General features: G+C 33.6%; 2 protein-coding genes across 3 annotated transcripts in view; both read right to left on the reverse strand.

The window, feature by feature from the left end:
- The window catches only part of LOC142345669 (uncharacterized), a 710383-nt gene that overhangs the window by 181901 nt on the left and 510365 nt on the right, over positions 1 to 18117 (reverse strand). The gene's annotated exons all lie outside the window — the stretch shown is intronic.
- Positions 3315 to 8511, reverse strand: LOC142346317 (uncharacterized). The gene is made up of 2 exons (XM_075398847.1): positions 7715 to 8511; positions 3315 to 3755 (listed from the first exon to the last, which is right to left on the reverse strand). Exons 1-2 carry the CDS (start codon positions 8295 to 8297, stop codon positions 3445 to 3447), a joined length of 894 nt encoding a protein of 297 aa, XP_075254962.1. The 5' UTR covers positions 8298 to 8511; the 3' UTR covers positions 3315 to 3444.

Consider the following 18117-nt stretch of genomic DNA (forward strand, 5'->3'; position numbering starts at 1 on the left):
GATATAGAAGACAGCTTTCTATATTTAGACTTAGAAGAAGGAAGAGAAGAACTTCAGGATACAAGCAACTCAAGTGAGTTAAGTTCAGAGGTTGAATTAACTGAAACAGAGAGCGTTCAAGAAAGTGAAAACAATACAGAAACTGAAGTTGATCAAGAAATTAAAGAAGAAAAACCAAGTCCTAGCGTCAAACCAAAATCCAAAATTTATCTACAGTTTAATCCAAATGTTGCAGTAAAAAACATAGAAAGAAAGCCTTCAAAAATTCCAGTACCTGTCAAAAATTCGCAACAGAAAAAAGTAAAACCACCCTCAAGACTGCAGATAATAGGTAAGCTAGGTCAAATAGCAATTCCCTCAGGAGACCAAAAGACCTTCCAACTTTGGTCAGAGTTCGATGAAATGAAAAGATTGAGAAAGGAAGCAGCTCAAGATAGAGAACTTAAGCGAACTGATAGGTCTAGAGCGCCTCCGGAACGTTTTGGTAAAAGCTATTCTCATGCTGTTCAAACCACAATAACAAAAAATTTCACCGAGCCTGAAAACTTTGAAAACGCTATTAATTCTGAACAAAAAAGACAAATGGCTTGAGGCAATGAAAACAGAGATAGAAAGTTCAAATGAAACACAAACTTGGGATTTAGTTCCGAAAGAAAAAGGACAAAATATTATTCCTGGCCGATAGGTGTACAAAATTAAACATGATTCAAACTGAAATATCGATAAGTTTAAAGCTCGTTACGTAGCAAAAAGTTTCAAACAAATTGAGGGAATTGAATATTCGGATACCTTTGCTCCCACAAGCAAACCTGAAACCTTTTAAATTCTACTAGCTTTATCAGCTATTGAAAACTTCTTTTAAAACAAATGGATGTAAAAGCAGCTTATTTGCATCCTAAAATAGACGAAGAAGTCTATCTAGAGCAACCAAAAGGTTTTGAAAAATTAGACAGCAATGGCAACAAGTTAGTTTGTAAGCTTAAAAAATCAATATATGGACTGAAGCAAGCAGCCAAAAATTGGTATCAGGAGCTTTCAAATTTTCTAATTCAGCAAGGTTTTGAGAGAAGTAAACACGATTACTGTCTTTTTCTAAAAAACAAAGAAAATGACAAACTTTATGTTCTAACCTGGGTTGATGACTTAGTCATAGCAGGAAACAGTCAAACTGAGATCGACAAATTGAAAAGTTCACTAGAATCAGAGTTTAAAATGGACGACAGAGGAGATCTTGAATGGTTTCTTGGAATGCGAATTCTGAAAACAGAAAAAGGAATAACTTTAGATCAAGAAAAGTACACTCAAAACATTTTAGAACAGTTCAATATGCAAGACTGCAAACCAAGCAAAACGCCAGCAGAAAATAACCTAAAACTTGAAGTAGCTCAGGAAGATTCAGCAAGAGTAGATTCACATGAGTTTAGAAGTCTAGTAGGTTCATTACTTTACCTAGCTAAGCAAACTAGACCAGATATCATGTGGATCACAAATGTCTTATCACGCTTCATGAATGACCCAACTGTTGAGCATTTCAATGATGGCAAGTGCGTGTTGAGATACCTACAACATACTAAATCTCTTAGACTCTTTTTCCCATCAACCAGCAACAGCACTCTAGTTGGCGAAACAGATGCAGACTGGAGTGGAGATGTAAACGATAGACGATCGACCACAGGATACTATTTCAAGCTGGGAGACAGTGGGGGATCTGCCAGCTGGCAAGTCAAGAAGCAACCGACAGTGTCACTCTCATCTTGTGAGGCAGAATACCAGGGTTTAGCTGCCGCGGTGCAAGAAGCCATCTTCTTGCGTGGTCTTCTTAGAGAACTGGGGTACGAACAGTTTGAGCCCACAACCATTGGAGAGGACAACCAGAGTTGCATAAAACTTGCAACTAACCCGGTGCTTCACAAACGATCCAAGCACATCGACACGAAGTATCATTTTATCCGAGAACGAGTTGATGACAACTCAATCAAATTGATCTACACGCCAACAGATCAAAAGGCAGCAGATCTTCTGACAAAAGCTTTGCCACAGCAGAAAGTAGAAAAACATCGAGAACAACTATTGGGCGAATCCAGATTCTAACCTAGCGGCAACAATCTGAGTGGGGGTATTGGAGCACAGAAAAGAACTTAGAAAATATCTTAGAGCTTAGAAACTTAACTTATGTTGATAAACTCAGAAAGAAAACAAACTTACCAGATTTATAACGACAGCTGCAGCTCACAATTTAGAAAATGAATGTAAATCAGTTTAGATCTGTATGTTTGTCGAATATTGATATTTATCTACTAATATTGAATAGGAAATGCAACTTTGCGAACCATCTCAAGTGAAATAAATTTTTGCATGTAATAATGAAATGACGCCCACTCATACGCCCCAAAATCGCCTGATTTTTGATACGTTAACCTTTTAACAAATGTACACTGTAAATGTTATATTTATTTTTTAGACTATATATACCGCTGATTTTTGCTAAAATCTTCACAATTTTCTTCTCTTTTGAATCTCCTATAATTAATTCTTATTCTCTCAAATATCTTTTGAGCTTTAACAGCTTCAATCTCTAACGTGCCAAAACTCGTCCCGCCTCATCGGGGTTGTTGCGCTACAGTGTTCGTAATCCTGCTAACAAAATGGCTGCGTTTTCCAAAAATTTGAAATATATAAATTTTTAATCTTCAGAAAGAGAATAAATTCTCTGTTTTACTGTGGATAGGAGATGTTCTAATCCCCTTCATTTTGTCTCATAGCAGTTTATTACAGTAGACGGAAATCTACTTCGTGAATTAAACTAATCGGTGTCGCAAAATTCTCTATTCAGCTTTAAATAATTAGGAATCTAAATTAAACTTTCAGTCTCTCTTAGATAGTTTTACCATGAGTACTTATAAGACTCCAGCATATTATTATGGTATCGTTATAATTGATGATGTCCGTTTTTGTAAAAACGATAAAGTCGGTTACTGATAGGAATGCAGAACTTGCAGAGTCTACTTAGCGTGCAGAAATGAGTAGACCTCGCTCTCAACATTACTACTGTAAAAGGAGCTCTCGCAGTGTCTGCCTTAGCATAAGTGTTTTTGGGTTCGTACTTGCTGCTTTAGTTTCAAAATAGTTTTTGGGTTTCACATCGCGTCGACATCTATCTTGAGTTGATAGGTGCAGATTGACTCATTTGGTAGGTTAAAACACATAACACTTTGGTCTTTCGTTGATTTTTGATTTGCGTAAAACAACAATCTTTAAGATGTTGTGAAGCTACAAATTAGTTCTTATAGAACAGAAAAATTTTTACTTGTCTAATGGTTATGGCATGGTTCAAAAATGGTTTGTAGCTTGGGTATTTTTTATTTAGGTCGAATCTGCGCCTATCTTGAGAATGTCCGCGCTTCATAATATTTTTTTTTCAGTGTACTGACTCCATTTCGCCATCTAGTAATACGTTAGGTATGTCCTTTCTTCGATGTGGTATTTCGTGGAAGTTGAACTGTTCTGTTCATTCCTGTCTGGTATTCGATACATACTGTAAGATGCTATATTGGGGTCACTTCTTCTTCTTCTAATTCTCCTCCTTTTCCTCTTTTTTGATCTCTGTTTTACATGATGCGCAGAGTTGGGCTGAGTTGGAGCTACTTCAATATTGTCCTGGCCGTTATTGTTAGAGGACACAATAGGGGTTGACATTCTTTCAGGCTCAGAACAGGCCGTTTCCTCAACTGATGATGATCGAGTCAGGTGGGACCCTAAATAAAATGATGAGAAAAATTTACTTTTGTGTTGCATGCAAAAAATTACTTTAATTAAAAACGTTTACTTTAACTGAGCTAAAGTAAATTTGAGCTATTTATAAATATTAACTAAAACACCCTTAATCTATCTTTAATTGAGATATGACAGAAAACAATAAGTTCTTCTCTCTGTAAAGTCAATTTACTTTAAGTCCGACAACAAATATTTGAGTTAAAAATTGAAATTTATATAGTTTTCTCCATCGAAAAAAATGTCATATAAATGAAACCGATCTTCAGTCAATTTGTAAAACTTTAGCTGACAACTGTTATAGCTTAGAGTTTTTTCCACATATTCTGTTGACTTTGGAAGAAAGTTGGGGTGAAATTTGGAAAGTGGGATTGTTGTGGTGGATCAACCAAAATTTTTACCTGAAAACAGTGCATAAACATTTAAATTGTACTCATTCAATAAACAGACAAGACACAGCTGTTACTATCACCAAATATTTAATTTTACTTTTCAAAACTCATTTTCATATTACAAAACATTTCAAAATTCTTTCTCAAAATCCAACAAACCAGACCATCTCTTTGACAAATATTTGTGCTTTTTATTCTCTTTTGCATTTTTCTTTGTTTTCCTGGTGAAAAATATCTGATTATAAGTCTAATAATATCCGAGTATCTGATTTTAAGTTGAACTAATCGTTGCTCAAAAATTTTTTGGGCCTCGTTTCCGGTCAACTGTAGGTTTTTTCTATAAACATAATGGGCTGCGAATCACTTCAAATTTTCCAAATAATGAAATGAAAGTTAGTTTAAATAGTCTATTGATAAGCGACTTTAATGGAAATGATGAAGAGCAGTATATTCCTTGTCCGTCCTTTTTATCAAAGATTTGAAATAGTTACAATCTTTTGCTCAGAATTTTCGAGGTAATTTAAAGGTTCTGTTTTCTTTCAGCTGTTCATTTTGTCCAGACAAAAAACTTTTATTTATTAAACTGTCAGATTAAAAAATGAAGAGGGGAGAATGAAATGGGCAAAAAAGCGCTAATAAACAAACCCAAGATGATTATGTGTTTTTATGTTCTAAGTGCTGATTAAAGTTTTCAAAATAATTTTTTTAATGCTAAATTTCGTCTGAAGCAAACACATGGTTTAAAAACCTCTTGTTACTTATAAAAATAAAAACGCAAATAACGCAACAAAGACAATTTTTTTGGGGTATGGACGCTATCTAATATCTCAATTTTTAATCTGGCAGCAACAAATCAGTCATAAAAAAAACAGATTGCACTTTGGCTCAAACTTTAATTTTTGGAATTAAATTTGTTTAACACCCAACCAGTTTCACGGCTTAATCTTCCGGGAGTGATTGCCATAAAACAAGAAATCTGAGCAAAAATCAGGAGAAAAAAGTGACTGAAGGGACTGGTCTACAATGTTGCTTGATTTTTTTTGGATCTTATATGTTTTGTCCTCCTCCTGTTTAGGCTTAGTCGTCATATAGTTCTACACCCGCAAGCGTACGTGTTTTATTGATACCTTGTAACATGCTATTTAAAAACTAATTAATTGTAGGTTGAGGCATAAAAAACGCGGCGGTGGGCAAAAGGGAATAAAACGCAAACATTGATAGCGGTCAGGGTGATCTGGATTTCCAACACTGAAAGTATTTGTATAAGTAGCCTTAGAGACCCGGGTTGGGCTCACATTGAATTCCATCGATGGATTATAGATAATATACGAAAATTTGAAAATCATCGGTGAAATATTGTAACTTCATAGTTCCATAGATGGATCAGTATTTTCATGAAAATATGAATCTCAAATGAAATTTTCGAATTACTTAAATATGGTGCGTTAAAGATACACGACCACTAAGCTGGGGAACTGAACCAGAAAAGATACCAACAGAGTTTGGGAACTGTTCTACAACTCCTCTCAATGCAATCCACCCTTATTCAAACTGACCCCCTATATATGACCTCATTACTACTATTGAACTAAAAAATGTTTCTTTTTTCATTGAATGAGTTTTTTACCCCGATAAGAACAGTGAATGTCCATTACAGTTTAAGTACACTAAAATATTGGTGAAAAATTATGGGAAGGGTGAGAAGTGTCTAGAAAGAGAGGGGGTTCTGAAGGGAGGATCTGACAGCTAGCTCATTTCCGATCAAAAATCTTGGCTGGGTAGGGTTGAGTGTGGAGCTGATGTTTATTGTGTGTTGCCATCTTAACGCCAATTCAGATTGTTAAAAAACTAGTGACTTCTCTCGGCTGGACCAGAGAAATTGAAGGAGTCAGACAACAGTGTCAGCAATGGGTAGCACGAGAATGGCGTCAATTCCTGGGCCTTTCTATGACCTCAAAAATGTGAGCAAAAATTGACAGTATTCTGTCTCAACCTTTTTGATGCTCCTCTGAACTATTTTGACATTTTTCGGATTTTTGTTGACGTTTTTTAACCAGTTTTGACGTTTTTGAACCTAAATTTTGACGGATTTTCTATGAAACAGTGAGTTCCCGTCGATCGATTTTATATGACTCAGTAAAATCCCATCGATGTATTTTCCATGACCCAGTATATTCTTATCTATGGTTTTTCTATGAACCAGTGAAAATCAGCTTTGCTATCGATGGATTTTTTATGATCAGAGAGAAAGTGGTAATGAACCCTCGATGAGCCGTCGATTGACTTTTTATGCAAATTCGATGATACATCGATGAGATTTACTGTGGGCCAACCTGAGGACATGCAGCATATACCTGTGGTTAATTGTTCTCAGGGTCGACCTCGTCTGATCATTTGGATTTTATTAACCAAATAAACAGAACCGACGAATGTTGGAAAAAGTGCTCTCGAGCGACTACGCAATTTTGCAAAAACTAGACCAGCACTTTTACAATAATTGCTGCAAATTTCGTTCAAGAGCATATAAAGACAAAATTCAAACGTAACCTATTAACATCTGGTGAATTCTTCATATGCGAACCTTGAATCAACATTTTATTGTGCCTGTTTAAAGTTTTACAGACGTCTATTAAATTTTTTGGTACAAGGTGGATTCGGAAAGGTACACAGTTTTAAGAAATTTAACGTGAACAAAAACCCATAAAAAGATTCTAGCTCTATTTGAACGGTTGATACAGTGAAATAAGTTAATAAAAACAAACTACTACTACTAATACTGCTAAATTACTTTGACTTTAAGGCTGTTTGTATTCAAATCACTTTAAAGTTTTAAAAGCTTTAGTTAATTCTTTATTAAAGTGCTTTGTAAAAAGTATTAAATCACTTTTGCATGCTCAAAACGCGCGTTTAATTAGACTCGATTGCGGTTTAGAGATTCTTTTAATGCGAAAAATAGATACCTAAAATGAGGGAAACGTGCTACAAGACTTGTCATCTATTTTACAATTTTAGAGTATATCTATTTCGCAAAAATGGCGCAACCCTTTTCGCAAAAAAAGATACAAAGCTTGTCTCCTAATTTCGTTCATTTAATGTATCTATTTTTAATAAGGCGAGAATTTTGGGGTATACCTCTGCGTCGTAATGACGGCGAGTGTTATAGGCTCAAGTAAAAGCCTGTTTTGGGTAGACGTTGAGAATACTATTTCGTGACTGCATTATGGAGGAGCGGGCTGCTTGGAGCAAGGATTGGAGTTTGAGCGGAGTGGAGGAGAGTGGAGGGTCTCGAGGGGGGAGGTTAGAGGTTAAATGAGATGAGCGGTTAAGGAGTGAGGGAAAAAGGAGGGTGTTTCCTCAGCCGCTGCACTAATTTGCACTTACAAATTAGTAGAGCTGTAATAGGGCTGCAAAGCAACTTAATGATCTCTGCATTTTATCTGTTTTTCCCATTTTTGAGGAGGACAAATCAAAATAATCAAATGAAATGAAAAACCGGCCACAATTTCATTTGAGAGCAATTAAAAGAAGGTATCACCTGAGATATCACCTACCCGAGGAAACAATAGATCGTGATGGTCGCTCCACAAACTGTTCAAATCCTTTCACAAATTCTTTGAACTCTCCTCTTAGCTTAAAACAGATCAAGGAATAAACAGACAAACACGGGAAACTGATGACACCAATTCCAATCTGGAATAGGAACACACGAATTCCTTCTTCTGCAGCTGTTGTTACAATTGTTATAATAATTAGAATTACAGCGCATAACCGAGATGGTTTTTCAGAGTGCTCTTGATTGAAATGCAACATATGCATTAATGTGATTCCAGGTATAATTGGGTACCAGATTGGGAAAAATCCGATGTATGGGATTTGACACGGTTCGTTGCGATATTCAACTTGAAATTTAAACGTAAAAGGATTAGTTCTCGGTGTCTTGTACGGATCAAACCCACTTTCTTTAGTGTTCTCATCTTGGTAATAAAATCCTTGAGACAGTTGAACTTCTGGACCATCATACTCGAAATACTGCTCAATGAACGGTTTCTTTCCGTTTAATATCTTTATCGAACTCGCGTAGGGCACCAAACGAAACAATTGATCCACCGCAATTAAGGTAATCATGAAAAACATCAATGATTTGAAACTCCTGCAGTTTAGTTGAAGAAGAATTGTCAGGCAAATGAAGATATTCGACGTCCACCAAAGTGCAGCTTTGCAAAATTTTCAGCAATTTCATCATTAGAGATAAATGAACAAGCTCAGAAATTGAAACTTGCTTCCCACAGTGCTATGCACTACGTGCACAAATAGAGTAAAAAAATTTTGTCCTTATGCAGCTCTGAAGATCAAAACATTTTTTTATTCAGCATCAGAAAGCTCTACAATATTCTGCAACTGAGAAGAAGATGATAGACTACGAAAACTAAATTGATTCCATTTCCTCATTAACCGATCTTGGAAGCAAATCAGCCCCAATGCCCTACTGAAACACTATTGAGCAGATAAAAGAAGAGACCCAAGATTAAACACCTGAGCGTAGAAACTGAACAAAAATCGTTGAACTGGAACCAATATTTCGTACATAACCGACTAACGTCGGAAGAATTGCTTTCGAACATATAGTGGGAGCTCTAATCTATTGCAAACTACTTCAGACGGGTGGGGGCGGGGGGCTAAAATCACTAAGGATGCCTTAAATGACGCTAATTGAGGCTATTATATACCACTATAATCACTAATAAAATTTAAAATAACAAAATTTTGGAGCACTTTTCATTTTATTTTTAGTAGTCAACTTCCACGACTTGAGAAGATCTGCCGACAATTTGAATGAGAGAGAAAATTAGATGACGCAAAACCAAAAAAAAACATAGCAGGACAAGTCTTGACGTACAATTCAAAAACTTTTCATTGACTAAACAAAAGAACTAGACCTGGAATGAAACATGAATGGATTGGAAAAACCATTTAGAAAAAAATCAGATCCAAAAAATCGAAAAAAACATTAAAAATCAAAGTGAAATTGCCGCATGTGAACAAAAAACCACTAGCGAGAAAACGAATTTTTGTTCAAACACCGTTTTCTCACTCTACTTTAAAATTAGAGTGAAAAAATTTCACGCCGCAAAACCACTCGTTTTTTCGCTCCACTTCCTGTTTCGGCGTGACCAAAATCACCACTCCAATTTGACTCCAAAAATCATGAAAATGTGTGAAAACATTTTAAAAAAAAGACAGCGCCCAAATACAATTCAAATTCTTTGAATTGTAACAAGGGCGCAAAGGTTACTCGAAAAGTGACATCTGCTCAGCAAAAATTTTGTATAATAAAAGCCAACACGTTAACATTAATTGTTTCTAATCTTGTTCGAGAGCAATTAAAAAACTTCAAAAGTGTAAATTTTATGTACATGATAGTTGTTTAAGTATTAAGTTGTGATTTACTGAGTTCAATTATGTTAAATTTAGTTTGATTTTTCAATTAAAAGTTTTGTCTTTTTTTAAACAGTTTTTGAGCTGAAAAACATATTTACACATTAAATCTAACATAATTAAAAACAAAAAACGCTGCGATTTTTTCGTTTTTCCAAAGAGTTGTCGTCTTTTCGCCAATAAAGAAAATTATATTTTCAGAATATATTACATAAAGTTGTAAAAATCATCTTAGCTTTTACTGAGACTAATATAAATCTGAGCTTGAAATAAGTATATAGACTCTCAACAGTGAGAATCCTTAATCTTCTGTTTCTTTTAAAAAATTATGAGTAGTTTAAGGTTTTCTTTTGAAATTCTTTAGAATTATTGCAAAATGAATTGTTTTTGTTCTACAGTTTGAGAGTACCGGATTTCATTTGAAAATACCATCGGAGAGAGAGAGAGAGAGAAAGAGAGAACGATGTCTGGCATTATTTGTTAAATCAGCCAGCTAAACTGCTGAGATAACTGCAATTGGTTCTCCACGCTGATAACCCATAGATTTATATTAACTAATAGCGATGTAATAGCTGAAAACAATTTTTTAGAGCTCTTTGAATTTTATTTTGAAAACCTATAGCTTTGAATCCGATACGATAGATTTTGTTTGTTATGTTAACTTCATAGATCAACAGTCCATAATTAAAGCCAACACGTTAACATTAATTGCTTCTAATTTTGTTCGAGAGCAATTAAAAAACTTCAAAAGTGTAAATTTTATATACATGATAGGTGTTTAAGTTTTAAGTTGTGATTTACTGAGTTCAATTATGTTAAATTTTGTTTGATTTTTCAATTAGAAGTTTTGTCTTTTTTTAACTGTTTTTGAGCTGAAAAACGTATTTACACACTAAATCTAACATAATTAAAAACAAAAAACGCTGCGGTTTTTTCGTTTTTCCAAAGAGTTGTCGTCTTTTCGCCAATAAAAGAAAAATGTTTTTCAGAATATATTACAGAAAGTTGTAAAAATCATCTTAGCTAATACTGAGACTAATATACATCTGAGCTTGATATAAGTATATAGACTCTCAACAGTGAGAATCCTTAATCTTCTGTTTCTCTTAAAAATATGAGTAGTTTAAGATTTTCTTTTGAAATTCTTTAGAATTATTGCAAAATGAATTGTTTTTGTTCTACAGTTTGAGAGTACCGGATTTCATTTGAAAATAACATCGGAGAGACAGAGAAAGAGAGAACGATGTCTGGCATTATTTGTTAAATTAGCCAGTTATACTGCTGAGATAACTGCAATTGATTCTCCACGCTGATAACCTATAGATTTATATTAACTAATAGCGATGTAATAGCTGAAAACAATTTTTTAGTGCTCTTTGAGTTGTATTTTGAAAACCTATAGCTTTGAATCCGATACGATAGATTTTATTTGTTATGTTAACTTCATAGATCAACAGTCCATAATAAAAGCCAACACGTTAACATTAATTGCTTCTAATTTTGTTCGAGAGCAATTAAAAAACCTCAAAACTGTAAATTTTATATACATGATAGGTGTTTCAGTTTTAAGTTGTGATTTACTGAGTTCAATTATGTTAAATTTTGTTTGATTTTTCAATTAAAAGTTTTGACTTTTTTTTAACTGATTTTGAGCTGAAAAACATATTTACACATTAAATCTAACTTAATTAAAATTAAAAAACGCTGCGATTTTTTCGTTTTTCCAAAGAGTTGTCGTCTTTTCGCCAATAAAGGAAAATTATACTTTCAGAATATATTATAGAAAGTTTTAAAAATCATCTTAGCTTTTACTGAGACTAATATAAATCTGAGCTTGATATAAGTATATAGACTCTAAACAGTGAGAATCCTTAATCTTCTGTTTCTTTTAAAAATTATGAGTAGTTTAAGATTTTCTTTTGAAATTCTTTAGAATTATTGCAAAATGAATTGTTTTTGTTCTACAGTTTGAGAGTACCGGATTTCATTTGAAAATAACATTGGAGAGAGAGAGAAAGAGAGAACGATGTCTGGCATGATTTGTTAAATCAGCCAGCTATACTGCTGAGATAACTGCAATTGATTCTCCACGTTGATAACCTATAGATTTATATTAACTAATAGCGATGTAATAGCTGAAAACAATTTTTTAGAGCTCTTTGAATTGTATTTTGAAAACCTATAGCTTTGACTCCGATACGATAGATTTTGTTTGTTATGTTAACTTCATAGATCCACAGTCCATAATGAAAGCCAACACGTTAACCTTAATTGCTTCTAATTTTGTTCGAGAGCAATTAAAAAACTTCAAAAGTGTAAATTTTGTATACATGATAGGTGTTTAAGTTTTAAGTTGTGATTTACTGAGTTCAATTATGTTAAATTTTGTTTGATTTTTCAATTAAAAGTTTTGTCTTTTTTTTAACTGATTTTGAGCTGAAAAACATATTTACACATTAGATCTAACATAATTAAAAACAAAAAACGCTGCGATTTTTTCGTTTTTCCAAAGAGTTGTCGTCTTTTCGCCAATAAAGGAAAATTATATTTTCAGAATATATTACAGAAAGTTGTAAAAATCATCTTAGCTTTTACTGAGACTAATATAAATCTGAGCTTGAAATAAGTATATAGACTCTCAACAGTGAGAATCCTTAATCTTCTGTTTCTTTTAAAAAATTATGAGTAGTTTAAGATTTTCTTTTGAAATTCTTTAGAATTATTGCAAAATGAATTGTTTTTGTTCTACAGTTTGAGAGTACCGGATTTCATTTGAAAATAACATCGGAGAGAGAGAGAGAGAAAGAGAGAACGATGTCTGGCATTATTTGTTAAATCAGCCAGCTATACTGCTGAGATAACTGCAATTGATTCTCCACGCTGATAACCTATAGATTTATATTAACTAATAGCGATGTAATAGCTGAAAACAATTTTTAGAGCTCTTTGAATTGTATTTTGAAAACCTATAGCTTTGAATCGGATACGATAGATTTTGTTTGTTATGTTAACTTCATAGATCAACAGTCCATAATAAAAGCCAACACGTTAACATTAATTGCTTCTAATCTTGTTCGAGATCAATTAAAAAACTTCAAAAGTGTAAATTTTATATACATGATAGGTGTTTAAGTTTTAAGTTGTGGTTTACTGAGTTCAGTTATGTTAAATTTTGTGTGATTTTTTGAATTAAAAGTTTTGTCCTTTTTTGACTTTTTTGAGCTGAAAAACATATTTACACATTAAATCTAACATAATTAAAAACAAAAAACGCAGCGATTTTTTCGATTTTCCTAAGAGTTGTCGTCTTTTCGCCAATAAAGGAAAATTGTATTTTCAGAATATATTACAGAAAGTTGTAAAAATCATCTTAGCTAATACTGAGACTAATATAAATCTGAGCTTGATATAAGTATATAGACTCTCAACAATGAGAATCCTTAATCTTCTGTTTCTTTTAAAAATTATGAGTAGTTTAAGATTTTCTTTTGAAATTCTTTAGAATTATTGCAAAATGAATTGTTTTTGTTCTACAGTTTGAGAGTACCGGATTTCATTTGAAAATAACATCGGAGAGAGAGAGAGAAAGAGAGAACAATGTCTGGCACTATTTGTTAAATCAGGCAGCTATACTGCTGAGATAACTGCAATTGATTCTCCACGCTGATAACCTATAGATTTATATTAACTAATAGCGATGTAATAGCTGAAAACAATTTTTTAGAGCTCTTTGAATTGTATTTTGAAAACCTATAGCTTTGAATCCGATACGATAGATTTTGTTTGTTATGTTAACTTCATAGATCAACAGTCCATAATAAAAGCCAACACGTTAACATTAATTGCTTCTAATTTCGTTTGAGAGCAATTAAAAAACTTCAAAAGTGTAAATTTTATATACATGATAGGTGTTTAAGTTTTAAGTTGTGATTTACTGAGTTCAATTATTTTAAATTTTGTTTGATTTTTCAATTAAAAGTTTTGTCTTTTTTTAACTGATTTTGAGCTGAAAAACATATTTACACATTAGATCTAACATAATTAAAAACAAAAAACGCTGCGATTTTTTCGTTTTTCCAAAGAGTTGTCGTATTTTCGCCAATAAAGGAAAATTATAATTTCAGAATATATTACAGAAAGTTGTAAAAATCATCTTAGCTTTTACTGAGACTAATATAAATCTGAGCTTGATATAAGTATATAGACTCTCAACAGTGAGAATCATTAATCTTCTGTTTCTTTTAAAAAATTATGAGTAGTTTAAGATTTTCTTTTGAAATTCTTTAGAATTATTGCAAAATGGATTGTTTTTGTTCTACAGTTTGAGAGTACCGGATTTCATTTGAAAATAACATCGGAGAGAGAGAGAGAGAGAGAGAGAGAGAAAGAGAGAACGATGTCTGGCATTATTTGTTAAATCAGCCAGCTATACTGCTGAGATAACTGCAATTGATTCTCCACGCTGATAACCTATAGATTTATATTAACTAATAGCGATGTAATAGCTGAAAACAATTTTTAGAGCTCTTTGAATTGTATTTTGAAAACCTATAGCTTTGAATCCGATACGATAGATTTGTTTGTTATGTTAACTTCATAGATCGACAGTCCTCATTTGAATATTTTGCATTTTTCTGGAGAATTTTTGTGCTTTCTTAAGATTTTTTCTCCAATTCTCTGTGACCAGAGAGCATTTGCATTGATCAGCAATTTAATAATTTGCTGAAAATTCAAGCAGAAAAAATAACAATTTTTCAAAGGCGTCAAACAACAGAAAAAGACTGATGGTTTACTCTAAACAGTAGAAACAAATATTCAAACTCATGAACTAACTTTTGAAACTCTCTAACTTTTAAAACTTTTGAATGCCACCTTGGTGGGAAATTTCAAAGCCAACAATAACTCAGAATCCTAAATTGACAGCAAAAATTCTATCAAGCATTGATAAAAAAATTGCTCCTCGCTTTAGTAGAAGACGAAAAATAAATAACGACTTGAATGACTCAACAAAAGATTAAGCATAAACTTTGAGAAAACATGAAACAGCCGTTTTATGAACAATTTCAAAAAGAAAGAGTACTCAACTGGCTAAAATATTCAAACAGAAAATTTATTTGGCAAAAACTATTCTGAAGAATCAACATACATGCTCAAAAGGATCTATTTTTTATTAGCTTAACGGACTTTCTTTTCTTTTACAAATTTTTATGATAACAGTTTTTGATCAGTTTCTAAACTAGGCGAAATTAACCCTTCAGAAATAAAACTTTTTCAATAACTAAGGCCATAGCTAATGTGTTTCGAGAAGTGTCGATCAATATATTACCTAAATTAGTAAAGTTTTATTTGTGGATAATTCCGTTGCTAACTTGTACAAGGAAAATCAGCTGACCTATTTTTTCAGATTTTAAGTCCAGGAAAAACTTGAAGCAAGTGACTAAAGATGATGAACAATCAATATATGGTTGAAACGAGAGGCAACTTCTCTTATCAAATAATTGAGTTGAATCTAGAAACCAAACTTTTACACTATCCAAACAATTCAGTAAGAGCAATTGATAACTGAAAATCATTTTTGAATAATATATTTACCTAATTCTGACTGGTTAATTTATTAACCGATTGAAGTCAATATTTGATCTTTTATAGTGAAGCAGTTGAACTGATTTCTCTAGGTTGCTAAAGCAATGATAATACCAGCATAAAAGTAGGCTCCTCAAATATATACCTTTTGCTTATTAACAAATATCTGATCTGTAGAATAGACCAATTTCTAAATATAACAAAAATTAATGTGTTCACTTTTGCACCATAAACAGATACTAGCAACTTAAATAAACTTGATGTGATTGTGGTCGTTTGATGGCCTAGAGGTAACGCAAACCATTTGCTAAAATATAAGGTTGCACAAAGTTGTCTCCAGTAAATTGGAATGGGGACAAAAATGTTGTTCTAATTTTCACTATTTTTCTATTAAGGCCATTGGCGAGTTTTCACATAAAAGTTTGAAATTTCCTGTTTCTGATGGGCTCCATTGCTTTGCTATTGACATGCTTAGTGCCCCTTTTACTCCTGCTGACCGAGTAGTGTTATCATTGCCAGCAAACCATTTGGTAGTAAGTCAAAGTTCGTATTTCCAACGCTAAACAGATTTGTTCGCTAACGAAGCAAGTTCTCCTTCCCGTATACCCCGGGTCGAGGTGTCACCACCATTCAACGCAAAATAATGTAAGATAAGCGGTGAATGCAGAAAATTTTGCAGGATAAGCGGTGAATGCGGTTAAATTAGATAAATCAGGTGGTGAATGCGGTGAGAAAAACCTTAATAGCCTGGTAGCGGTGAAACTACATAATTTTGCTGCTGAATTTAGCAGTGAAATTACAGAAATTCACCGCTTTGAACAAAAGTGTCCAAAATATATAAGATAAGCGGTGAATGCGGTGGGATTACATAAATTCATCTCTTAACTTAGTGGTGGACTTACATAAACTCACCGTTCGGAAAAAAGTGTTAAAATTTTGTGAGAACAGCAATGAATGCGGTAAAATGCGGTGAAATTATGTAAGTTCACCGCTAGAGTAAGCGGTGATCTTACAAAAATTCACCACAATTCACCGCTAAAATATGTAATTTCACAACTTAACATGTTTTCGCATAATTTCACAGCATTCACTGCATTTCACCGCAAAATTATGTACAAACTTTTCACCGCTTATCCTACATATTTTTCCGATTTTTCTCGACCCGGCACTATCATTTATTCTTTTGAACTATTTGGATAGTCGAATCCGTCAAAGAAGATTGTCGAGCCTTCCTCTTTTCTAAATCACGTCTGCTTTTTTTTGGTCAATTTTTACAGATGCTGATAGCCTTTGCTGTATAGCATGAACTGAGTACTTGAATTATCTTTTCTACCAAGCAGATTGATTTTCAGTGTGAGTGCTCTCAGACAGTCAGGCGGCAGCTGTTTCTGTACTGTCTTTCTGGTAAAATTGAGACATTTTTTCCAAGATTTCACAAAAAAGTGGCAGTCCAGTTGCAATGAATTTCAATATAATCTTTTAAGAGCTAGCTCAATTTCGATCTCAACCGCTTGTCATTAATTTGGGAGTGATTTTAATTGATTGGCTGAATAATATTGGTACTGAAGGCAGCCAGATTGAGCGTAGAACCCCGACACTGCGGCGACTGGGTTAATAATGGCCGTACGATTTTTATCTAGGTTGCTCTCTTTCAAAGGTAAGTCAAAAGACAGCTGAATGCTTCAAGTAAGTGTTTCAATTTTTAGACTTCAACTGGTCGGGAATTTGGGTAAATAGGAAAATATTTCCTTAAGCTGGCTCTCATCGGAAGTTAGCCATCGGTGCATGAGTTGTTCTTCTTCATTGTACCAATATTTGGCTCATCTCTACTTCGTTTTCCTAAACCTATTTCTGATTTCTCTGGCAAAGAACTCTTGCTGGAGAATTTCTCTCTCATGTTAGTCTTTTCTATTTAGGTTATTGCAATGTGCCCTGCCTAACAAAAGCTGCGCTAATTGGTGATCGGTGTTTCCTTGTCTGCAATATTAGGTGCACTGCGTTGTAGAGACTTTGAAACGTTCAGTCGCCCTCTCAGTCCATTCCTCTTTGACATAAAGTGACAGTTTTGCAATGTATGAAGTTATCGAATTGCTTTGGCTGCTATCTAACGACTTCAAAAAGTTTTAGTTTGAACAAGTCTGAATAAATTGTCTTTTGGCTCGACGATCTCTATTGCTTTGATATATCCCATTTGCTTCGGTCCAAAGTGCATCCTGATTTCAATTGAAGCTACTCCAGTCTTTCCAACAAAAGAAATAAACCAAATTAATTTCTGATGCTATTTTTTTCAGCTTCCAAAGTCTTGGCTACTTCTTTTCATCTGTCTGGCGCCATAGCAGCCCCTTTATCTTCGCAGACCCGTTGAGATTTCTTGAAATCAAGAGTGTTTCTGTTGACAAGGGTCTTTTAATCAGTTGATAAGCTCTCAGGGGGTGTGCATTGTTTGCGAGGAAAATTTGTCCTATCTTTGTGCTGTTTGTAGCCTTATGTCTTCTATTTTTTGTGGATTTCAAAACCGAAGTTTCTTTTGCAATTGTTTTTTCAGATTTTTTTCTATGGGTTGCATTACCAAGAGGAGATACTTGAATGTTTGCTAGGACAGTTTTATGAAAAGTAAAGTAAGCTTTGTTTTCCTGGCTCTTTTTTTCTGCTCTTTGGCTTTTTTGTTGTTTAGTGTGCTATAGGACGAATTAACGTTTATTGATTATAAACTGAAGTAATCAAAAGAACAATTTGTGGATATGGTTTTTTGCGTACTTTAATATCAACTTTGAAAAGTTTGCAGTAAGTAAAATACAAACTTGTGTTTTTTGTACTAAAGTTTTGACTGAACAGAATCCGTATTCTATGACTTGCTGAGAATTATTGATTTTAATTCGCATATTTTGGAGGTTTATAGCAAAACCAACTAACGTCGGGCAGATTGCTCTCAATC

The sequence above is a fragment of the Convolutriloba macropyga genome, chromosome 9 (genome assembly GCF_964194025.1).
Source record: "Convolutriloba macropyga chromosome 9, txConMacr16.3, whole genome shotgun sequence".
Lineage (NCBI taxonomy): Eukaryota > Metazoa > Xenacoelomorpha > Acoela > Convolutidae > Convolutriloba > Convolutriloba macropyga.